Source organism: Sander lucioperca, chromosome 10 (genome assembly GCF_008315115.2).
Source record: "Sander lucioperca isolate FBNREF2018 chromosome 10, SLUC_FBN_1.2, whole genome shotgun sequence".
NCBI classification, from domain to species: domain Eukaryota; kingdom Metazoa; phylum Chordata; class Actinopteri; order Perciformes; family Percidae; genus Sander; species Sander lucioperca.
In genome coordinates this window covers 13,721,420-13,747,117 of record NC_050182.1, presented here as the reverse complement: position 1 = coordinate 13,747,117, position 25,698 = coordinate 13,721,420, and the positions used below count along the sequence as shown (strand labels likewise).

General features: G+C 39.3%; 1 protein-coding gene across 12 annotated transcripts in view; it reads right to left on the bottom strand.

Moving 5' to 3' along the window:
* Positions 1-25,698, bottom strand: part of syngap1b (synaptic Ras GTPase activating protein 1b) — a 157,238-nt gene that overhangs the window by 70,495 nt on the left and 61,045 nt on the right. For all 12 annotated transcript variants that reach the window (XM_036005888.1, XM_036005896.1, XM_036005887.1 and 9 more), the window contains one exon: positions 19,010-19,115. In XM_036005888.1, the coding sequence (XP_035861781.1) occupies positions 19,010-19,115 (106 nt within the window). The remainder of the gene's footprint in view (positions 1-19,009; positions 19,116-25,698) is intronic.

Here is a 25,698-nt window from a genome sequence, read left to right as displayed (position 1 = left end):
TTCATTTGAGAAGTTGATTTGCCTGCGAGGAAAATATAAAATGAGCTAATATGCGATGCAGCTTTCGCCTTAATTTCCCTGTCTTGTCCCATTCGCTTTTTCATTCATAAATTATCACTTCCAAATGTACTACCACCGTAGGGCATGATTTGTGATGCGACTGATTAGTGTCTCACTTTGACATTTAATAATATGCCTCAATGGAAATGCTTTGAGAGTTAGAAATGATCAAACAACAAAAAGAAAGAAGAAATTAATGAACACCAGTAAGTTGCTAAATCCTTGTCCGTTTTGGCCATCTGTGATGAATTTGTCTTCTGGTCCCTCTGGCAACTACAGACTCAAAATACCGGTATTTTTTAGGAGTTGCTGGAGGTATTTCATTTCAAAGTTTTAATTCCACTGACAAAAAAAATCATTTGCGTTTTCGGCGTGGAGCATCCCGTCCAAACTGCCTGATTGGTTAAATGTAATACCTCAGGGTAATTGAACTTGTTTTCCCCAGTTCAAGTTTAAAACTTATGAGACGACTTTGAAATAATTAATCAACTTAGGTTCAGTTAACTCATATTTTTAAGGCAGCAGGGACAGCTGGACCAGATTAAAATGTTTAAAAATACAGTACATCTGCAGAAAGGTTGTGTATGTGTGTGTGTGTGTGTGTGTGTGTGTGTGTGTGTGTATGTGTATATATATATATATATATATATATATATATATATATATATATATCAGTAAATCATCATTACTTTAGAGATATTTAATGATTCAGGTAATTATTCTTCCAAAGTGAAGAGGGGTTTGGAGATTTACTTTACAAATGGCATAGAGGATTTCACCTTAATGTACTGTTAAAATAACATATGGGGAAAAGAGATGAAACTGAGGATAGGACACAATCTAAAACTTGGCAGACAATTATTCCACTCTCATCTTATCCCCAAACTTTGGAGCTCCTTGGCTGTGAGAACAGTCCAAATTATCCACAGTAACACCATTTAAACTTTCTGTCGCAGAGCTGGAACTGATATCTCCATTCACAAACCCTCTAAAGCGAGCGGTACAGTAACTGCTGTCGCCATGCTGATCACCTTGTCCAGGCCATTTGTCTACAGCTTCCTCAAGTCTATTTTTACTCTTTTGTCAAGGCGGATGTATTGCCAACTGGCCAGCAGCTCTGTCAAGGTTGCTGCACCTTGGTTTCTTTGTGCATCTCTCTTCTTTATTGTAGCTCCACGGCGCTAACACTGCAGCTTTCATCAAGCTATTCATGATTCACACCTGGGTGGCTGATGCGATGCTGGGAGCTGGCAGGAAGCTAAAGGTTAGAAAAGAGCTTTGGGCTTATTCGGTATATGGAGGTTTGCTGGTTTTTATCGAGGCCAGAGGACAGACATACATTAACTAAAGCTATTTTGCGACCATCTTTTCTTGATGCGTCTCCAGTGCTTCTCTGTTTGAACTGTGTTCATGCAGGCAGGGTCCAACAATAATGTTTTTTTTTGCTGTTGGCCCAGTCAGGCAAGTGGGTCAGTAATCTACTGGCCTGGACAAAATTTCACATATAATCTATATATAATTATTAATATCAAATATTTTCAACCCGTCTGACTCTGGGAAATTCTCATTGCATGTATGCATTACAGGGTACTCATAGTATTCATAGGCTAAATTTAACCAAAGCCACAGCTCATTCTGGCTAGTTTATGCTCTTAAGTTTTAAAATAACATTTTGAATCTAGAGGCCTAATCATTTAAAGGACAATTCCGGTGCAAAATGAACCTAGGGGTTAATAACACATGTGTACCGAGTCGACCGTTCTCTGGGATCTGTTTTCATGCTAATCAAATGTGTCTGTAGCTTGAAACTAGCTACCACAAACCGGTGGTTAGTTGCTAACGCTAGCTTTCGGGGCACAGGGTAAATCACTATTTCTACACCACTAACAAGGCTCAAAATAGCACCACACTTAAATGGTACCATAAAGCAGTCCCTCCAGGATTTCGCGGCCTTTTTTTTAGATTGTTGCGGCCCAAAATGCCTGATTTTTGTTGCAATGAAGTTGTGGGAGACAGTGAAAGTTGCAAAAAAGTTGTGGGTTTTTTTTTTTTTTTTTTTTTTTTTTTTGTATAGTTCTTTAAAAATAAAAAGGAAACTTGTTTTGGGGAGAATAAAATTACTCTGGGCTGAGATTTCCTAGTAACCTTACCAAAAAGGCTCAGGATGCTGCAAATGTTGGTATAATATGAAAATGGCTGGTAGATTTAAGACAAAAAATAATAATTTAATGAATGAATCAAATCTGAAGATGTCTGTCTGTGGCTTGTTGATCTTTACATTGTTAGTTAATTTCCTATCCTGGCCTGGGACACACATTCATACAGTTTGATAAAGTAACATTACTTATTGGACTTTAACTTATCATTGCACTTACAATAACGAGCGCAGCTGTCCTCAATTTAGGTCATCATGTTGTCTCATCTCCTTTTTTTTTCCTGCATCCACCGTGTGTGTTGTTTGTGTGTGTCTGTGTGTGTGTTTGTGTGTGTGTGTGTGTGTGTGTGTTGCGGGGGGAACGGAGCCGCAGCCCCGCCCGCTGCAGATAGCCGACAGGATTGAAACGGCAGCAACTTTAGAGTGAAAAATAGTTCCAGCGTACATTGATGTTAAAATGTATACAGGTTGGCAGGACGGTTGAAATGTTTTGCACGGTCTTTCGCTGTACGTTTTGTTGGTAATGTGAGATGTTCAAGTCACATATGTCTCGTCTTCACAAACAAGGAAATGATCAACCCGTTCTCACTCCCGCTTGGTCATTGGCTCTCAGAGTGCACGTGGGACTGCTGAGATTGGTTGAAGTCGCGGGAAACTTCAGGTTATTGGTCAAATTTGCGGAAAAGTTGCGGTGATTGGTCAAAATTGCGAGTCGCACCAAATTCGCAGTGATTGGTTGAATTTGCGATAATTGGTGCGATCACGACATCGCAAAATCCTGGAGGGACTGATAAAGAGGGTCCCTACATGCAAACTGAAGCATTGAGAACTTTGTAAGTGTACAGACAGTTTATTACAAAGATAGATTATAAAGACAGTAGCGTTAATGTTTACATGCAGCCGCCATCTTGGATAACAGTCATGACCAATCGAATCACAAACACTGTGTTTGAGCTATGTTACTGGTTACTGGTTGCATAGCGTGCGTCGTTCAACTGGTCATGACTGTTACCCAAGATGGCGGCCGCATGTAAACATTAACACTACTGTCTTTATAATCTCTCTTTGTAATAAACTGTCTGTACACTTACAAAGTTCTCAATGCTTCGGTTTGCATGTAGTAGTATGTTACCGTTTAAGTGTGGTGCTATTTTGAGCGTTGTTAGTGGTGTAGAAATAGTGATTTACCCTGTGCCCCGAAGGCTAGCGTTAGCAGCTAAACACCGGTTTGCGGTAGCTAGTTTCAAGCTCCAGACACATTTGATTAGCATGAAAACAGATCCCAGAGAATGTTCGATTCGGTGCACATATGTTATTAACCCCTAGGTTCACTTTGCACTGGAATTGTCCTTTAATAGGAATATTAACTTATTTTCATTCATCTAATTATTAGTTAGATAGTCTAGATAGGCTACTGACAATTATGTGATCATGTTCCTAGCATGCTCAGGCTGTTAGCATGCCAATGTTGAGTGAGAGAAATATAAAAGAATTTACCTTTCCATCAAGATCATCTATAATGAATCTGGTTCATCTTCCATCAAAGAAACAAAACCGAGTGCCTGTGTTTTGTTTCTTTGATGCTTGACACTACCGTGCATCCAATACACATCAGGATTTGGAGCTACATTATGCACGCTGCTATTATATCTTCAGCTTCTATCAAAATCATTAATACCTCCTCTGCTGTAAAATATATATATATATATATATATATATATATATATATATATATATATATATATATATATATATATATATTTTTTTTAAATCTTTGGCCATGCTTTTCTCCCAGACATTTTGACTTACGTGTTGTTAGCATGCTCTACCCACGATGCTTACTGTTACGCCTTTCAGTTTTCTTTTAATAATAACCTATGGGTCATCATTTCAGTTGTGTCCTTTTTGCACTGAAAAGATCTCACAGAGAGCTTTCATTTGATATAGTATATTGTTTGTGTTGAATGAAGCTTTTGATGAGGAACATTAGGGAGATATTCTGATTAAAAGTGTAGCAAACAAGTTAACAGCAGTTGCCAATATATTACTACAGTATATGACTGAAAAAAAAAAAACTGTACTACAAACTAATGGGTTCTAATGTTGGTAATATGCAGGCTGGACTGATGTCCAGCATCAGTCGAGAGGCTCTACAATATTGCATTTACACATTTCAGACCTATTTACATACTTTTTATGCAATGTACTTTGATCTCTCACTCATAATACGCTAACACACACTCTGTAGGTCTGAATGTGTGGAAAAGTAAGAACATTTGGGTAAAATGTAGGGCAGTGAATGAGACACGCTCCCACACCTGCAGCTACTGTTGAGATGAGCCTGAACATCACGCTTCACCCCAAAACTCTGCCTGAAGAGCTGTGAAGTGCCCGATAGTAAAAGACTGGTTGTTCTTGGCATCTGCCAGGTGTGAATGTGTGTAACTCCGTGTAAAGCAGGTTGTCACTGAGCACATGCATTCAGCTAAAACTATAAAAGAAGAAAACTGCAGTGAGAAAATGACTGCCATCTTGTCTGGTGTTTGATGCTGACTAGTTTGAGTCCTGGGGGAGAAACATATTAACCAGCTGTATGAGAGAATGTATGCAGATTAAATAATGACACCCCAGGGGAAATTGTCAAATGAGGTGATGTGGTCTGATGTGGCATATGTGCAGGCATTTGATGTCTGACTGAAAGTGTCATGAAGACATTCTGGTTAATTTCAACTTGGATCTTATTTTTTAGAATGTGGCCATCATTTCTATCAGTTGTTTTGTTACTCAAAGTAACTGCTGAGATCTGGGAACACGGCAACATTGCAAGACAGGGCAAGAAACACTTTCTCGTACCCTTTGGCAACTGCAATAGTACCCCCTTGGTTACAAGTACTCATGGTGGAGAATCACTGGTGTAGATCACCAGCATTTAATTGATCATTGAGCTTGCAGATCAGTGATATTCACGCACTGTGAGGATCAATGAGCGAAGTGTTGTGATGAAACTGTCAGCATCTCTCAGTGCCAACGCCATCAAGACATATTCCTGGAACATTTATAGGAAACTAATGAATGCAGATACTATATATGATACTATATAGATATATGGATACTTTACACTAATGATGTATGCAGCCTAAACACATCAAACACAGGTGGACTGCTCTGAAATCATCTGTTTCAAACACCTTGAAGAGAAGTAGCGTTTGGTGATAATTGGTGACCCTTTCACAGAGGCTTTAAATCCTCTCATCGTTGCATGGCGGATAGAAGCAGTCCACATAGACTGAAGAGCCGGGGGGATGCTCAGAGTGTGTGTGTGTGTGTGTGTGTGTGTGTGTGTGTGTGTGTGTAAGCTGACTACCACACATGAAGCTGACTAAGAACTGCAGTGTTGGAGAGCTAAAGACCTTCGTATGCGCTGAGCTGGTGGCCAACTGTGTGTGTGTGTGTGTAAGCTGACTACCACACATGAAGCTGACTAAGAACTGCAGTGTTGGAGAGCTAAAGACCTTCGTATGCGCTGAGCTGGTGGCCAACTGTCACTCAAACCGAGGCCGGGCTACTTGCTTTCTCTCGCTATTTTTCACTTTATGCATGTTGTTATTAGGTATGATAATATAGCTGTCCGTTATGTCACACCAGCCCACGAGGTATATCACTCAGAAAGCCATTCCATGTTACATAATCATTCCATTTACATATCGTTTTGCATAAAAGTCTCAATGCATGGTGTTGTTAAGAGTGCCCTGCGATATTATCTCAACATGCCAACTGTGAGCAAACACAATCAAGAAAGAAGTGAAGGAGAACTGATTGTCACTCAGGTGGCCAGAAGGTTCCGTCTGAAATATCAGAAATGTCTTCATCTTTAGCTGTTTTCTAATAATGTCAGAAAAACTCAATGTCGCTCCATCTGACTGTAACCACCCACCCAAACACTGGAGGAGGATGATATCTCATCTCAACTGAGAAAGACCTTGGATGTTCGAATGTAAAGCTCTGCCCTCACAATGTTGTTTAAGACTACTCGATTTTAAGTTTTAGCCTTTGATGCTTAGGTGAATAAAGTTGTTCAGTAATGTTTTCACAGCTAAAGAATACATCTAAAGTATTTCACAAAAATGCCATACCCCATGGCTAAATTTCCAGTTCCAAACTCAGTTTGAGTTTGAGTGTCAGCTCAGGTCTTATTTTTATTTATACATACTATGAAAAACAAGACTGAGAGTCACTTTAGCAGCTCTGTAAGACACACACACAGAGTAAAAGTCGAAGATGTCAGAATTATAGATGCTAATTCTTTGGGTAGATTCATATTACATATAAACAGTTTGGTACTTTTGCTTTGATTTAACTGTCTTAAACCTGTGGAGAATCCTTGGTGAAGAGGAACAAAGGCAAAGACCAAAAACTATACAATACAAAGATAGCCAAGTGACACCAAGCCTTTGATTCCAAGAGGCAACTCTCTATGATTCCCAGTATTATAATGAGTCATTGTTTGCATAAGCTAAAATATGCAACTCAGTAAAATAATCAGTACATACAAAACAGTTTAGCAAAGTGCAGCATTACTTAGACAGTCTATTGATCAAAGCCAGCGGACATGCAGCTTCGTAAAGTACTGCATACGTTTTCAGCAGGCCTCTGGGTCCACGTTCATCAAAAGCCGAACACAACAGTGTAGCAAACCATTTGTATTCATTCGCAGTTCCAAAGGCAAGACAGGGAGATGATGCAGCAAATCTCTCTAAACTCAAGCCCGGGCTTCTTAGGGCCAGATTTTCACTTTTCCCAGGGATTGAATCGCAAGCTTTATAAACTGTCACCCTGCACAGTAACACTGCTACTCCAGCTCACACTGGCGCAAAATGCCTCTATTGTCATAACACTCTAAATGAACTCTTATCGCTGAGCAAGACACTGAAGCAGCTAATTAACCTGGTCTGTATCACATAGCGATAGACTGTAAATTCGTTTTTTAATCCATCTTTTCTTCATGATACAGTTTAATACTAAAAAGGCAGAAAAATATATTTCAAAATGTCCCTTTGTGACTTTTCCTGGACCTACTTAATAAATCAATCAGGTTTTTCAGATTGTTCGAAATCAGAATAAAAACCCAACAACTACACTTACAGCCTGACAGTTTTCCAGCCCTGACTAAGACCATTAAAATCCATGACAGAGGGCTCAGCTCAGGTTGGCAGCTCTTTTTTGAGTCGATTTAACAAGAAAAGGATTTTGAGACTTTGGGGGTGGTGATGGCGCAGTGGATATGACACATGACTTTGGTATGGGAGATGTGGGTTTGATTCCCACTGCGATACATCAACCAGTGTGTCCCTGAGCAAGACACTTAATCCCTAGTTGCTCCAGAAGTGTGCAACCTCTGATATATAGCAATTGTAAGTCGCTTTGGATAAAAGCATCAGCTAAATGACATGTAATGTAATTATGCTGGTTGTGCTAATTTTGCTGCACATTACAATCACAGAAAGAAAGGTTGGCTGTAGCGAAGCACTCAAGATCAACATTGAGTCTACATGTATGTAAGGCTCACTCATCAACAGAAATTTAGTAGTGCCTTCTAGGTCAGAATACAGCACTGTGACTTCAATCAGGTTAGCAGCATAGAGTTGGTATACTGACAAGATAGGATAGGATTCAACAATGGCATTTTGAGTTTCATGCCTGCTTTAATATTTCATTCTGTAGGTACCACGTTTGTCATTTTCAGATATTTTAGGTAATACCAGGTATTACCACAAAAGAAACAACAAACAAACATGAAGAAGCAAAAACACATATGCACTCACAAACACATGCATCACTTTAAAGGTCCCATGGCATGAACATTTCACTTTATGAGGTTTTTTAACATTAATATGAGTTTCCCCAGCCTGCCTATGGTCCCCCAGTGGCTAGAAATGGTGAGATGTAAACCAAGCTCTGGGTATCCTGCTCTGCCTTTGAGAAAATGAAAGCTCAGATGGGCCAATCTGGAATCTTCCCTTTATGAGGTCATAAGGAGGAAGGTTACCTCCCCTTTCTCTGCTTTGCCCACCCAGAGAATTTGGCCCGCCCATGAGAAAGAGAGAGACATCATGGCTTGCAAACAAGCAAAGTGGCAGTTGGTCAAGGCCACACCCCCACCCTCCACCTTGCCCCCCCCTCTCTCCTCCTCAATAGCATTTAAAGCTACAGACACAGAAATGGCACATCCTAAGTAAAGCTCATTGTGGGACTGGCTCTAGTGGCTGTAATTCTGCACCAAGGCTGAATTTCGGGAAAGCGACTTCAGATACAGTATTAGGGGACCACTAAGGTCTATATAAAAGCATCCAAAAAGCAGCATGTCAAAGGACCTTTAAGGTGATACTGCAGCAATACCTAAAACTAAAAGTATCAAACATGCACCTTCTGTAGGCTTGCAATTTTGTAAGGTTTGTATTTTCTTTTTTCAATGGATTCCAGTGAAGACAAGTGCATCACAGAGGGAAACACATATAACACATTCATAAATCCAGCTGTGCAAAATTCTCAAATCAGCAAAATCCATTTAGGTGCTGGCTATACATTCATGCCTTAGTAGTTCGGTCTGCAACTCTGAAAAATACAGCTAAATAACACTACTTTTGCATTGTGTTATTGCCCTTGAAGCTGCAAAGCTCAGACAGAAGTGGAATATTTTAGGTGCAAAACAATGATCAGATGTGGGATGCAAGACAGTTAAGCAAGAATAATAAAACACTGGCTCCACTTGAAAGGCTGTCATTATTTAAAATATAAAGGTTATCCCACACAGCTATAAATGCCTCAGCTATGTAGAGCACAGGGAACTAGTTTCTGGACAGATTAGAGCAGAACAGTTTGCAAAGTAATTTATCTGGTCCTGCTGTTTGTGCTTCTTGACATCAGCATGATATCTGTAGACCGATGCTAGCTAGCGTTAGCTACCCAGCAGGTAGGGACAGACTGAAAGTCTCGTTACCAGAGATTAGGGATGTAACGGTATGAAAATTTAACCTCACGGTTATAGTGACCAAAATTATCACAGTTTTCGGTATTATCACGGTATTTTTAAAAGAGTGTTCAATATGTTCAGAAAGCACTGATAGGCCTACACAAACTAAAATAGTTTCAAAAAGTGTAACAGTGTTTATTATATTACAAAAATATAGGCAATAGGCTTGCAAAAACTAATTAAAAAACTGAATTGGCTACTGAAACACTGGCCCGCTGTAGGGGGTCCGGTAAGAACTTGAACCAGAGATGTCTGACTTTGAGATCCAGGAAGATTTATTTACAACTCAAAAATTAAGTTAACTATGAAGTTGTATTTGACGTTACATGTGAACTTGGATGTGGTTCTGAAATATAAGCAAATAATGATGCACATTAATAAGCATCTGACTTACTATGAACACTATTTACCAAAACTAAATGTTATAGCCACCAGCATATAACAAGAAACAATACTAAGAATTACATTCATTTCTCTGTAATAATTAACATAAATGTAACATATTGCTCAGTAACACAAACTGAGAATAAGCCACATCTATTACAGAACAAATATTCATAACGGAGCAAACAGTGTAATACACCTTTAATAGCTAAGCACGTGGCTCCACAGCACTAGTCTGTTTACTGGCATTGATTAGTGTCACCAAGCCATAGGTCAGACCCAAGTCTACATGTATTCTGGGAAACAGAAAATTCTAACTGTGAATAAGCCAATAATGCTATCTGATACAATGTGGTTGCTTTTTTTGTACCTCATTCTCCCTAAGTTTGCCTTAAAAGACAGAAACCAAACTAATGCAGAGAAATCATCTACTGTATATTCTTATGTTTAAGTCTTCCTGGGATGACAGATTGGAATGACTCATAATACTCATCTCAAAACTAACAACAGTGGAAAGTCTAACACCTTTTTTCCCTCATGTGATGTCTTTTCTGTCTTTTAATTTATAGTGTCATTGTTTTATCCTCCTCTTTTTTGGAGGGAACACGTAGCAGTGGGTGAGTTTGTTTTGTTTTATTTGGATCCTCATTAGCTTCAGCATAAGCTAAAAGCTATTCTTCCTGGGGTCCTACAATCTGTCTTGTGACAATAAAATGTACAACATCACATTAAAACATAATACACACACAGACATTATTTCGCATTACGCAACATTTCACAAAATACAAATCATATTTAAAATTTACAGCTAATGCAATTAATGAGTGGAGTGGGATGGTGTCAGGACTGTGGAGTAGGGAGGGAACAGGGTAAAGGCTGTGTGGTGAGACAGAATAAAAAGTGCTGGATGGGGAGAATGACAGTATAAGGTTAGGAGTACGGGTGTCACAATACCAAAAATTCAGTAGTCGGTGCCAATACCAGTAAAATTACATGATTCTCGATGTCAATTTCAATACCACGGTTAAAAAAAAGGATTTTGTACTTGAACTTGAAACATGAACTTCTTTATTAAAATATTTGAAAAATATCAAAATGTCATAACAAGACATACAAAACTAAAAATGTGCAATAGAGCATAGAACAACATAATAAAGTGCAATCAATGGTCATAGTGCAACAACTAGCGTCCCCAGACACATTCCAGACTTCCAGGCATCTTTTCAAAAGGTACTGTGCAAAAACAACAACAGTGCAAAATAAAACAGTGGATATAGCAGTGCAGCTATTCAGCTAACAAGATGAACATGGTTTTGGCAAAATTGCATAATTTTTCACAGCATTTCACACCTTTTCTTGGCTAGTTCAAAGTTTTTACAGAGGAAAACTAACATTTCAACACGGTCTTGGGTAAGTCGGGAACGTCTTGGACTGACAATGATTCCTGAGACACTGAAGACCCTTTCGGAAGCACAGCTTGAAGCCGTAATGCAGAGATACCTCCTTACAAATTCTGCAAGTTGAGGTATTGTGCCTCCATTCATTTTCCACCAGATGAGAGGGCTTAGAATTACGGTAGGAACCACTAAAAACACAACAACCTCGCCGTCCTCTCCACACGCAAGACACACTTTATTGGCTTAGAATTACGGCAACAATAGCTAAGCACACTGCAAATTCACGATCCTCTCTTTCCGATTTACAGCCCCCCCTCTTGGCTTAAAATAACTCACCGTTGTCAGCTACGGCCGCTGAACAGGCTACACGTTGTAAACAGCCGTGGCCGCTTGCCTGGTCCTCCGGTAACGTTAGCAGGGTTAGCATGGTGGCGTTAGCCAAGACCAGTACTCTATGTCATTTCAACATTCGTGTACTCACGTTGAATTATATAGTTAAAATGCCCGTCCCTTGTAGCCGTGATAAATTAGCCTGAAGCTAATGCTTACCTGTTCAGGAGGTTTTGGGCTCTAAGCTGTCTCCATCTTTCAAATACATCTCCAATATTTACCCAGGGTTTGTAACGTCTCTGGTCACGCAACTGTTAGAAACATGCAGTTTTTTAGTTCGGGTAGAATCTATCTCCGTTGACTCTTGTTCATATTTTTTTGAAAGATAGGTCCCTGGAACACTCTGAAGCGTATACTACCCCCATCAGTTCCAGAAGAGGCGCTGCACCAATGCTGCTAACACTGGCATCGGCGCTCATGGTGCTTCAAATAAATGGACATCGTCGGTGTTTTGTCATTTTAGAACCGAAAGGTATCGCAAGTATCGGTTCTCGTGACATCCCTAGTTAGGAGGAGGTTCAAAATCTAGCATCCATGCTGATAGTGTATTATTTATATCTAAATCTTGAACAAATTCTAAAAGCAAACAATGAAAAAAGGTGCAGTATGCTCAGAATGCAGAATCCCTGCAGAAATACACTGCAGCATATTGTACGAAGGTCAAACATTGTAAAAGGCACTGGAACAAATGCTCAGTTGAGCCTGCTTTATCACGATTGTCTGCTAAGCTGAGGTGGCTGAAGGAATAAGTGAGATCTACAAGGACAAACTGAGGAGATGTCCAGTATGTTTAAACCACTGTTGCTGAAAAACTATTCAGCCGAAGTTAACAACCAATCACCTTGGTAGTGCTGCGATTTGTTTCTCCCTGTGGCTAAGTCATTCAGATAATAAGGTTCCTCTAATAACAGAGCAGACTTAGATGAAGTCAATTTACAACTTGAACACAAAACATTAAAGGCCAAATTCATTAGTGGGGATTATCACATCACTTTCTGGATAGGTTAATGATGGAGAGAGGGAGGAGAATGTGAATGCTTTCTTTTTGTTTGCCCACTGTGGATCTGATAACAACAACTTGTATTGAAATATGAAGGACTGTAGGATAGGATCTCATAATCCTATGGGAATAGTTGAAAAAAAGTGTCCTCAACTCACATCCAGCTGTCCTGATTTACTGACATTACAATACAGTTGGCCATATAACCAATGAAGGGAAAAGAGAGAGAAGGACTGTTTATGATGTTATGTTTACTCTTTTTATGACAATATCTATTGTTGAACTGTAAAATATTCTGCAGAATATATTTGCTACAATTCTGTAAAAATCCAATTTTGGGAAATCCTTGCCAAAATCGTTAAAAAAAAAAACCTTAAACTTAAATATCAGTCAATTCATCATTATCAGATGAATATTAAATATGGAATCAGCCTCAGAAATCCATTATCAGTTGGACTGTAATCTCCATGCAATGAAATCCATTGTACAACTGAACTGAAGCACTATCACAAACGTAATGTGACATCTACATTTTGATTATGAGTGCGTAAGTAGAGTAATCCTATACAATAAGTACTAAGGTAGTCATTTTGTAATATAATTAATTCTTAGTAGTTTGCAACCAAACATAAAACAAACACAAGAGGAAGAAATAAGTTTTTGTCTAGCCAAGAAAAGTCATTTCCCCCTGTCACAATCATGATAGGTTAATTAAGCCTTATATTTACATAAAATGCTTATGCTGCACTGTAATTATCCAGCAAAATTAATGTCGCCATTATGCGATAATCGCCTCCTCAACTTAAAATGTTTTTTGGAACCTTAAAGGTACAGAGAAGTGAAAGAAAGAGCAAAATTAATGCATCTGCATCGCTTGATGTGTTATGACAGCGACAGTGAAGTGAGAGTGAAAAAACCTATTGAGGCATTATGTTTTTGACTAATCGCATATTGAATGTGGAGCCCAATATCTTCCATCTGAGTGTGTCACTACATCAGGCATCCAGCTGGGATTGTTGTCAAATGTCTCCATTCATCAATATCTTGTGAAAAATGCAGGCTTTTACCCCTCTGATGAATAATGAATCAAGGGTGACGTATTAATGTTGTCACAAACATACAGACAAGTGTTTGGCAGCTGCAGTAGCTGCAGTTTAATCTTCTCTCAGAACATGGAAACATTCTGAACGGACAGAATTTAAATCTATTGATGACAGCGAGGCCATGTCTTTTAATTTGGTGAAAGACACAATTCATTCATTATTTTGGAAAGGAATGAATGGTCCTAAATGTTTCCAAAACGTGCTCAATGGAAGCCTCATTTAGAAGTATAAGAATAGCCTCAATGCACACTGAATCAAATTATCTAAATAAAGACAGACAGATATAGCAGCCTGAGACTCACCCTCAAGTTTTTGTACAATTAAACAAAGAAGATATAAAGTGTTAATTACTTCACGAGGTGCTGATATGCAGATGTTATTACAGGATCTGGAAAGATGAGATCTGGAGCACACAGCTATATTTTAATAAGATGCAGCAACTAAAGGTTCAACATAAAGCATGCAGATATTGATGCCTCTGAAAAAGAGCCAGGCAAGCAGTTCTCCGTTTCCCGTCTGTGCTAACCAGTTACTTAAGGTAGCTTTATATTTTAGCATACAGATATGAGACTGCTATCAATCTTCTCATCTAATTCTTGGCAATAAAGCAAATGGGTGTTTTTTCCAAAATGTCAAACAAAGTGAGCCCAAGCTGGTGCAGGGCACTAACATTATGGGCTTTATTAGTCAATCTTTTTACTTATTGATTCATTCACTTGCTGAGAACGAAGCAACTGTTCCAACAATGCTCCTAATACAGATACTAATATTGAAAATGAGAAACTTCCCACAGTGTGATCAGTTGGCCACTGTGCAGCACCAGTGCAGCACATACCTCCAATTAGACGGCACCTTAAATGTGACATAAATCCACAATTTGCACTATTCCATAAAAGGAAATTTGATATAATTAGTTTTCATACAATGACTTAAAGTGCCCATATTATGAAAAAAATCACTTTTTCTGGGATTTGGATGTTGTGTCTCTGGTGCTTCCACACACATACAAACTTTGAAAAAAATCCATCCATGCTGTTTAGAGTGAGATACGGTTTCTGAATGTGTCCTGCCTTCAGTCTCTGGGTGAGCTGTTCAAAATCGGCACAGCTTGTGACGTCACAAGCCGAATCGAGCAGGCAAACCGCAACCATTAGCTATCATGCTAACGCTAGCATGCTAACACTAGCATGCGACCTCGTTCTCAATAGCAAAGCACTGCTACAACACACACAAGTTCACCATAATCTACAAAATAACTACTTCCATGTGCGCCCTCATTTAGAAGTCTCCCAGCTAATCCTGCCTTGTAACTGACCGAAGTTGTAGAAACAGCCTTTCTTTTACTGTCTATGGAGCTAGCTAGCTGACATGATCTACATCTGAGCTACTGGGCATGTGCAAGTGCAATCAAAGATAGTACAGAAGAAGAAGAAGAAAAGAGGTCTCACTCTGTAGCTAAAACAGAGACCAGCTGAAAAGAGGAGTTGCAGCAGTGAGAGAGAGCACTGCAGTACAACAAAAATATGGTGTTTTTTGAAAATTAAACCATGTAAACCTATTCTGGTACAACCTTAAAATACAATTATGAACCTGAAAATGAGCATAATATGGCTGCTTTAAGGCGAGACACGGCAGGCAAAAACATCGTTTTTTTTTCCACTGGTCAATTTTGAGATTTTGGGCTATTTGTCTTCAATAACATGTCTTCTTTCAGACTTGTGGTGAAATAAAGTAATACACATTTAGGTCTTTATTTTACTACACTTTGTCTGTTTGCGGCGGTAGATTTCTCCTAAATTCAACAAAAGTTGGCGTTCTAAATCATCCCGCTGCTCGGCGATCGCTGTCTGCACCCTGTCAACACATATACCATTGGAAAGCTCTCTTTCTCCTGTACAATGCTGTCGGATCCAAATATGGTCATTTCCTTTTTATCAGCAACCAATCGTGAAAGTAAAAGGGGGGATTTTACTCAAAATGCGCAATCTCATTGGCTGATGCCAATTTCTGACAACGTGATTCGTTCAGAATCGTCACGTGACGTGCTCTGACATTTCCGCGGTAGCTCAAAATGTTGAAAGATGTGCGTCGAAAACAGCCGAAAATCACCTCAGAGAAGACGAAAACAGTTGTCATTAGCAAGAAGACACAGGGGATTACAAACTAAGACAGCAGATGATGAAATGCCTTCACATAGTACGTCGATGTTTAAACTGTCGTTCAGAAAACAGGAGTGTTCAGACAGCGGAGGTAATCAGACACTCTCTCTCTCTCTCGCTCTCTCTCTCTCTCTCTAAAAATAGTGTGTGATATGGTGATATGAGTGCCAGTATGTGCGTGTGTGTGGTTGGCTTGGATTATGAGGAGCAGTAAAACACAGAGAAACTCAGTGAATATGCTGGAGGTAAATGAAGTCCCAATAATTCTGCCACTGTCAAAAGCCAGCTAGCTTTGCTGTAAGTGTGTGTGTTTGTATGACGATGTGTGTCTCCTGAAACTACCACACATGAGCTCTCTCTCTCTCTCTCTCTCTCTCTCTCTCTCTCTCTCTCTCTCTCTCTCTCTCTCTCTCTCTCTCTCTCTCTCTCTCTCTCTCTCTCTCTCTCTCTCTCTCTCTCTCAGCTGTCAGTGGAGCTGCTGTCACCTCTCCTAGGAGAACTACCAGCTTCTCTTCTCTCTTCTTCTGCTATTTTTTCAAAGTGTAATTCTCTTAGTGAAGATAGTTTTTCCCAGTGGAGGAGTACGTGTATCTCTGTCTGACCCAGCTGGTGGTCACTGAGCCTGTATTTAGTCAGGATCCGTCTCTTCTTCGTATCTCTGACAGTGTGAAGATAATCTGTCAAATAATAATTTAGTCTACTTTGTTTGCTTTCTCCAATGTTCTAAATATTGGTCTTTTGAATGAGTCATAATTAGTTTTGTTATGTTGTGTTATGAACCAGTGCTGAATGGAGCCTTGTTAGTTATCTTCACCATCAGCTGACTGAGGGGACTGGTTCTGGTTAGTTATCTTCACCATCAGCTGACTGAGGGGACTGGTTCTGGTTAGTTATCTTCACCATCAGCTGACTGAGGAGACTGGTTCTGGTTAGTTAGCTTCACCATTAGCTGTTTTGTGGGAAAAGTAAGCTGGAGCAGCAGCAAGTATGGCCATGAAGGTGCCTCTGCCATGCTTTCTGTTATGGAGAAGTTGTGGCTTCAGAGCACAGTTGTGACGGTCAATTCAATGAGAGAAACTGATATGCTCAGGACCTCAAAAGCTGAGACCATCACAGCTGCCAGTGTAAAACATAGGCACAAGAGTCTAAGCACAGCTAAAATACATAGGCCTACGGTGCTGGAATGGACAGTTAGACTTTAAAAAAGCTGTTACATCCATTGTTGGTCTTGTTCTGTGTCCATACAACTGTCCAGCGTGGGTTTTGTCTGCAACTTTGTGCATGATACGCCAATATTAATTCATTGAGTTACTGCAGTTGTAGGCCTTATATGCCTGCCATTTTATTAAATAATCAATTTTCATGAGCTTGAAATATTCTATATTATTATCACTAAGGGCCTGAGCATTTATTCTGTTTTTGAGCAATTTTTCCAATAGAAATGTATTAAATTCCACTATTTAAATCTTTACATGCCGTTTTCTCAAAATGAGTTTTTTGTCATTCTCCAGTATAAACATCTCAGCCTATGTAGCACCTATGTACACCAAACTTTCCAGTTATACACTTAGTAGTATTCTGAAGATATTTACAGAGGGATTTGTTAATAAATCATTCCTGCCCTGATTTATGTGAAATTTTAAGCTAAAAAAACATGGTGAAAATCTTTAAGGCTATGGACAGTATATTTTGATTTCCTAGGTAATGAAAGCAGATATCCTGAAATCCCTCTGTAATTTAGTTTTCATCTTGTGTGTAAACAAAATGAAAAAAGAATTTTGCACCTGGCTTTATCATATGTTCAGATCTATCTACCGAAAATATATGCAAAATCGCGCATATTTAATGAGAAAATGCCTAATTTGCATAATTAAACATAAACATTTCAAAAACTTGTAATACATCTTTTTTATATACTTGTGTAAGTAATCAACTGAGGAAGTTTCATGGAGATATCTATTATTTAAAAATTTTAGCCTATTCACCTGTAGTGTCTCGCCTTAAACTATCTTGATGCACACTAAACACCTTTTCACACTGAATTAGTAACGTCACTGAACCTTCGTCAGCTTAATGTTATATGTCAGGTATTGTATAGAATAGCTTGTGTAGCTACATTTAGACTTAATCTATAACTGTGGCCTTATGACAACCTCCATTTCCATTTTTGTTGATCTGATAATTACTAATTGCCTGGGACGCATTACTCTCTTGTGGCTCTTTGGGAGCTGTCACCACAGATGGTTCATAATGGTGTCAATGCATTATAGCCTGTAGCGTAGCATGCTAACATACGCATTTACAATACACTTGGCTATATGAACTGGCATTGCTGTGTCAGCACATGTCAACTGATGTGTCAGTGCTTGACTGCTTCGAGTGCAGAGAGCCGCTCATATGAAAACAGAGGGGAATATTTATCCAGTTGACTCAGCACAACTGCTGAGGTGGCAGCAATGGCAGAATCATAGACGGAGGACGTCGCAAGGGAGGTCCTTAAAATAGCTGAGTGAGACGGAGAGGTGGAGGGTGAAGGAAGAGGGAGAAACTGAGCGGGACATTTGTAGAGGGCCCAGAGAGACTGAGTCAGGCAAAACTAACCGAGGAAGGCAGCTATCAGAGGGTCAGTTTCACAGAGTCAGAGGAGAGTTTGAGCAGACACTACAGCCATATAAAAGCAGAGAGGAAAATGAGAAAAAAGAGTGAGAAAATAAAACTTATTTATAGATTGAGGAGGAAATAAAGAGACAGAGAACTCAAAAGATCATTTGCATGATTAGCAAGGTACCAATACATTAATTTAATTTCAAAGCAAGATAACTGATCAATCACCCATCCTCACAAAAGAATAGCTCGGTAGAAAGAAAACAGCTGCTGTAAGACCGTGTCAGATGGGATGCTTTTATCTCCGCTCAGATGCAGAGCACTGCTGTGAGCTTTGCTACTGTGGTAACACAGAAAGTAATGGCTCAAAGGATGCAAAGAGCTTTACATCATTGCCGTTGCTATGCAACTGTCCTATTATTATAAGCAAGCTGACCGAAAGTAATACAGGTGATGCTTTTTTTGTTTGTTTTTTTAAATCAAAATAGACAAGAAGGAAGAAAAGTTGAAATAAAGTTGAGACACATCCAGGGCATCACCCAAAATATGTTCTGTAAAGTCAAGCACATACTTCAGGCTGGCATGTTCAAGAGTGTCCTAAATGTATTTAATGGGTTTTGATATCATCTGACCTTTTTTTAAAGTGAGACAAAAATAACTGTTGGTTGGACCTTGATTAGAACACTTTGGATTCACAGTAAAGCTGTTTAAAGGTTCGTCTGCTCACCCATCTCGGGATGGTGCCTTCCCTCAACAGGAACACTGACTGTCCGCCGCAGTAGCTTGTTCCTGTGAGACTCTGAGCGCCTCTCGCGCATCAGCAAAGGGTGTACCTGCACCGAGAGAGAGAGAGAGAGAGAGAGAGAGAGAGAGAGAGAGAGAGAGAGAGAGAGAGAGTGAGTGAGAGAGAGAGCACAAGGTTAGTGCACAAAAACACACCCCTGACTGTACAAATTATGAACACACAAGATAAACTCTTTGTCCTTCTCTTCTTCTTTCTCACAGAAAACACTGTGTTCACGCTGTGATGATTAAAAAAATGCTGAGGCTAAATTTAACTTAGCATTTTATGGTCAGAAGACTTTTTTTTTGTTTTTTTTTGTTTAAGAACAGACTTAAATTATTAAAATGACTCACAGAAAACAGACAACCAAATGCCAAAGAGATGTACAATAGGTGCCAGTCAGAATCCCAAAATCATGAATGAACTGATAAACCTTTGATCAAAGCGAATTCCAAACAGCAATCAAGTAGATCAAATTTATATAATTATAAATTATAATGTATTCAAAGTTAATGTGGGGTCACATGCAACCCACAGGCTACCAGTTACATCATATTCTTCAAAGTCGTAGCACATCATTCGACAAAAGTAAAAGCAAGAATGGCTTATCTGGTAAGAGACACAGCTAGAATTCAAAATCCTCCACAGCTATGCATCGTATGATACTTTATGTCTGATCTGGAGGAACTGAAAATTGAAAGCAAAAAGTAAAGAGAAAAAAAAAAATTATATATATATATATATATATATATATATATAGATAGATAGATAATCCCACATTTCACAGCTCCGCTACATTTGGCCCCACAGTCCCTGAATTCATAAAAGTGAGACTTGAGGGAAAACAAATGGGAGGAGGTGCCACACTAATCGGAAACACTGGTCCTTTGGAAACACAGTCACACTCAGAAAATACAGCATACTGTAAAGTACAGACCTATAAATCTTGACTGAACACCAAAGCTAGTACTTTGTTGGCACTGGGCCCCAGAACACCAAGAAATACACAAAGAAATAAAAAAAAAAATGATTGCAGAAATTCACGAGTTTCCTTTCAAAATAATACACTGTGATGTGACTGACAGATGAGAGCTGGGCACACACACACACACACACACACACACACACGTACACATCAGGCAAATGATTAGATAAATGTTGTTTGTTTTACCTTGTTCAGCTTTGTTGTCCTAGTATTAAGCCATGTCTATTTCTGTGTATGTACATTGAGAGCAACAACAAGCTGGAGTCAAATGTATTGTATGTGTACGTACTTGGCCATTAAAGCTGATTTTGATTCTGGTTTTAGCTGACTGGTTTTATGGCCAGTTGCTGTTATCAACCTAGTTTGCAGCAGCAGCAGCAGCAGCAGCATCAGGCAGCTGCTTTCAGCAAACAAGGCCAGATAAACACACTGTACGCAAGCAGCACCAAACGGCAGCAGACAAGACAGGAAAGAGAGTCCATGTGAAGCAATTTAAAAACCCTGATATTTTTGGCTCAAGGAGTTGGTTAAGACAAGAGCAGATATAAAAGGAGAGTTAATAACTGGACTCTTCAGGTGGACAAAATACATGTAAATGTTCCATGTCTGATTGATGTGTTAATAGCAAATTATGTGTGTAGCTGCAACAAATGAAGCTTAGTGAAAGTTCAATCTGAAAGACTCCCTTTACCCACTCGTTCATTCTCATCTCTCCCTGCCTCTCTCGCCGGCTTCTACTTTGTGGGCGTTCACTCTAAGAGGTGCAACCAGATCTTGCCACAATCTCTCTTAGTCAATCACATCCTTGATGTCAAACTTTAAAAACCCGTTCTCCTCTCTGCTGCTGTCAGCTGTCATTTCAGTACGAACAGATGCAAGCCTCCTTCGCCCCTTCACCTCCAGTCTTCATCATATCAACGCCCAGTCCTGCTCCACATTTCATCATCCAGATCTTCAGCAACTCTCTTCACCACCAACACTACCAGTGTCTAGACCCCAGGGTGGAAATATCTCAGCATCACTACCCCCCTGAATATCCCACGTCACGATGGGGTCTAATCGCCAAATACTCTTCTCAAATTCTTTTTATCATGCCCTTGAATAGAAATTGATTGTTCACTCTAAATTAAATCTTCTGATTGAACTTTATAAAGTGATAATCAATCAATCAATCAATCAAACTTTATTTATATAGCACTTTACAGCAACCAGCAGGTATCCAAAGTGCTTAACATCGAAACCAAGAATAAAAACACATATCATACAATATAAAGAAAGAACATGTAAAATCAGAAATAGTTACAGAAAAACAGAAGAATGAAATGGTCACACCACTGCTACGTATTAAAAGCCTGACTAAACAGATGCGTTTTAAGTTTGGACCTAAAAAGAGCTACATCTGTAATAGTGCGGATATCAGGGGGTAACTTGTTCCAGAGTCTCGGAGCAGCAACTGCAAAAGCCTGGTCACCCCACCGTTTATATCTAGACCTTGGCACTTCTAAAAGTCGCTGGTTTGAAGACCGCAATGACCGGTTGTGCTCCCGCAAAGTTAAAATTTCGGACAAATACTCCGGGGCCAGACCATTTAAGGCCTTGAAAGCAAACAATAAAATCTTAAAATCGATTCTAAAACGCACAGGGAGCCAATGAAGGGTGTAGAGAACAGGAGTGATATGTGCACATCTAGATGTGTTTGTTAAAAAGCGAGCAGCTGCATTTTGCACAAGTTGAAGACGTGAGATGGAGGTCTGATTCAGACCAACGTAAAGAGCATTACAATAATCCAACCTAGAACTAATAAAGGCATGAATTGCCTTTTCTAGATCGTGCCTGTTGAGGAAAGGCTTAACTTTAGCCAGGAGACGAAGCTGGAAAAAGCTCATTCTAACAACATCACTGATCTGCTTGTCAAATTTCATGCTGCAATCAAAAGTAACCCCCAAATTTTTGACAGCTGACCTAGTGTAGGATGCTAGAGCTCCCAAACTCAAAGCTGGACCATTTTGCGTGCCTGAAGTACTGAAAATAATACACTCCGTTTTATCTTCATTCAAATTAAGAAAGTTTTCTGAAAGCCACAGCTTAATATCAGTGATGCAACTAAGCAGGGAGTTTAGTGCGACGCTGTCATTTGCTTTAATAGGCAAATAGATTTGCAAATCATCTGCGTAACAATGAAATGAGGTTATGCTTTCCTATAATAGCCCCTAAAGGCAGCATATATAAAGAAAACAGAATGGGGCCAAGAATTGAGCCCTGGGGAACCCCACAAGAGAGAGGAGCAGCTGACGAGAAGAGGTCACCAATCATGATAGAAAAGCTCCTATTAGCCAAATAGGAGCTAAACCATTCAAGTGCCGAGCCTCTGATGCCTACGCAATGCTCAAGGCGAGAGAGGAGGACTGCATGGTCCACAGTGTCAAAAGCCGCTGTGAGGTCCAAGAGCACTAAAACAGTAGGATTCCCGGCATCTACAGACAAGGCAATGTCATTATGTACTCTCAACAGTGCAGACTCAGTACTGTGACGTGATCTGAAACCAGATTGAAATTTTTCAAACACAGAGTTCTGCTGTAGAAAGGCTTGTAACTGTATGAAAACAACTTTTTCCAAAACCTTAGAAAGAAAAGGCAGATGAGAGACTGGTCTAAAATTTGACAACACTGTGGGGTCAAGATTAGGCTTCTTAAGTAGGGGCCTGACCACAGCATGTTTAAAGGCAGCTGGGACAGAACCTAAACTAAGACAAGAATTAAAAAAAGTAAGAAGACTAGACCCAATGGTGCTATTAAAAACCTCCTTCACCATTCTGGCGGGAACAATGTCTAGGGGACCATTGGTGGGTTTCATGTGTTGTACAACCTCACTAAGTAACGTCAGTGAAAGTGGTTTAAATTCCTCAAAGACAGCTGAGTGTGCAGGAGAAGCAGGTACAAACACTTTAAAATTAGCACTGGCATTTTTCCTGACAGATGCTACTTTGTTGATAAAATAACAGAGAAATTTCTCACATGTACTGATTGAAACATCTGTCGGAGCAGAGGTGCATGGATTTACAACAGAGTTAATAGTATTAAATAACACTCTAGGTTCATGGCAGCTGCTAGCTATGACGGAAGAGAGATGGTGCATCTTTGCCACCTTCACAGCCTTCTGGTATGCTGCTAGACTGTCCCTTAGTAAACCCAGGGCAACACACTCCCTACATCACTTCATTAGGTACACATATGCAATCCAGTACGACAGCTCTGCCACATATTCTGCCTTTACAAAGCTTATAATGCTCAGTTTTTTGTTCAAACTTTCCAATATATGTTAATTGCTGAGGTTGTAGTAGTTAGTTGTGGTGTTGCCCTGGACTGCATTTATTTATGCTAAATGTCATTTATTTATTCACTGTATAATAACACAATGCCATACAGAGTCCTATATATTTATCTTTATTTATCTGTAGTTTGTTTTTTACTGTTTGTTTACTTTTTGTTTACTTCCTATATTTAGCTAAAAGTTTATTGTTATTGTTATTCTTATACTGTATTTTTCTATATTGTATTTTTTATACCTGCTGGAAATCTAATTTCCTTGTGGGAGTCATCCCAAAATGATCAATAAAGAGAAGTCTAAGTCTAAGTCTATTATCTTGAAATGTGTTTCTAATTTCCTTCCCCCTCATGTTTTTAAATCCATTGTGCAAAACATTAGAAACACCTCTCAATATAATGAAGTCCAGTTCAACACCAGTTTGAAAAACTACAACCTCAATAATAAATTACTTTTTATAAAGCTAGAATTCATGGCCGAGCTGTTGTGTTGGATTACATTAGATTTTCTTGGTGTACCTAATAAAAAATGTTAATGATGTGTTTTTCAGCTTGTTGTGGTGTTCTTCGGCACCCAAATGGCAAAAAACAAAACTATTATTGCAGCTTTGACAAATGCAGAATAATGAAACATAGATATAGGTGTAGTTTGGAAGTGGAATTGCAGTCACTGCCCTCTTTGTATCCTTACTGACATGATGTCAAAGCGTCAGTGGAAATAGCAGCCTTGTTTTTGTTCTCATGCAAAACGGCTGTGCCTCAGAGTGGGTCCTATTGAGACTAGCGTCTAACAGAAATGCAACATCGGGAGATAAAAGAGCTGGTGTGAACACAGAGAGCCAGTGTTAGAACGTGTGGATAACTGCAGAGAGCATTGCAGGATAGTGCAGCCTGGGGGGCTTTGGGGCGAAGCCAACAACAGTGAAGGACACTGGCAGGTCACACTGAGCCATATGTCCCACAAGACAGCCGAGTGCCACTCACTCTAAAAGGCCTCTGCTAAGATGAAAACATTTTTGTGTGAGGGTGCCTGAATCTTACTACTATTTTGAATGTGCAGATGTGTGTCCATCAAAGTGAGAGGGGCACATACAAATTGAATGCAGACACTGCTCCACTTCAAGCTACTAGCATTCTATACTGCTATGCTACAGCTGTATCACATCGGACACATGAACACAAACACGTAATCTAGTTAGACCGGCAAAGCAGAAGATGCTTCACATCACAGCATCAGGATCCTGTTTATATGAGTCTCTATATCCAACTCAATCAGGAACAAGCACCGTAAATCAACTGCCTTTTATGATTACCCTCCACTTTGCTGCTTGTGCAACCACAGTACATAAAACTACATAGTATTGCAGTTCTTTCTTGGAACCAACATATTGCTTGTTGTGATGAGATTACAGTACAAACTGCTTGATGAAAAATATATGAAGCAACATCCATTCTTTATGAGTCCAGTGTGAGAATGCAGAAAGTGTGTATGTTAATTTACTGTACTGAGTTTCACTTTAGTGGTGGCAATTACACTATGATAGGCCATTTATCAAGTTTTGTATCTGTCTGTCCTCTAATTATAGCATGTTGTGACAATGCCCTCACCATCAATTGGCGCTGACTGCTACAGCAGGCAACAAGTGTAAAGTTACTGTGCAGATTTCAGCTTTAAGGCCCCAAGTGATCCAAACTTTATTTTTATTTTTTAATGGTGTCAAACTAAATAATATCTTTTATTATTTGTTTATAGTGTTGATTGTCATCCTGCTTGTCTTGTTTGCACTACAAGCTCACAAACGTAATTTTCATACGTTTGTTGTAAATTAAGACTTTTGACCAGACGACAGGACAACATTTCTCTTTGTTCGATTTCATTAAAAGTAAAGTTAGGCTTTGCTGTTGGCTTCACGACTCATTTTTGAAAGAGACAGAAAAAAAAAAGAGAGATTCTTTTATATTGCAATTAAAAATAATTTGTGTGTTTTAAGTACTATGTCTATACATCTATGTTTTAATTATAATATTGTTCTATCACTTTGTAAAGACCTTTGCTTCTGTATTCCAAAAAAACGTCTCAGTATTTGTTTATCACCATTTGGCCTAACACTTGTGAGGATATCCCTCATACCAGAGTGACATTATTAGACCAGAAAAAAAACACCCACCTTCAACCTAAATTTCAAGCCTTATTAGTGCATCCTGCTTCAATTTACACACAGTTTTTTGCTAACCCACCTTTAATTCTCTCTGTCAGATTAATGCAAGAAACAGCAGCGGAGAGTGGCCGAGCACTCTGTTCGACTAATTGAATATGCTTTAGT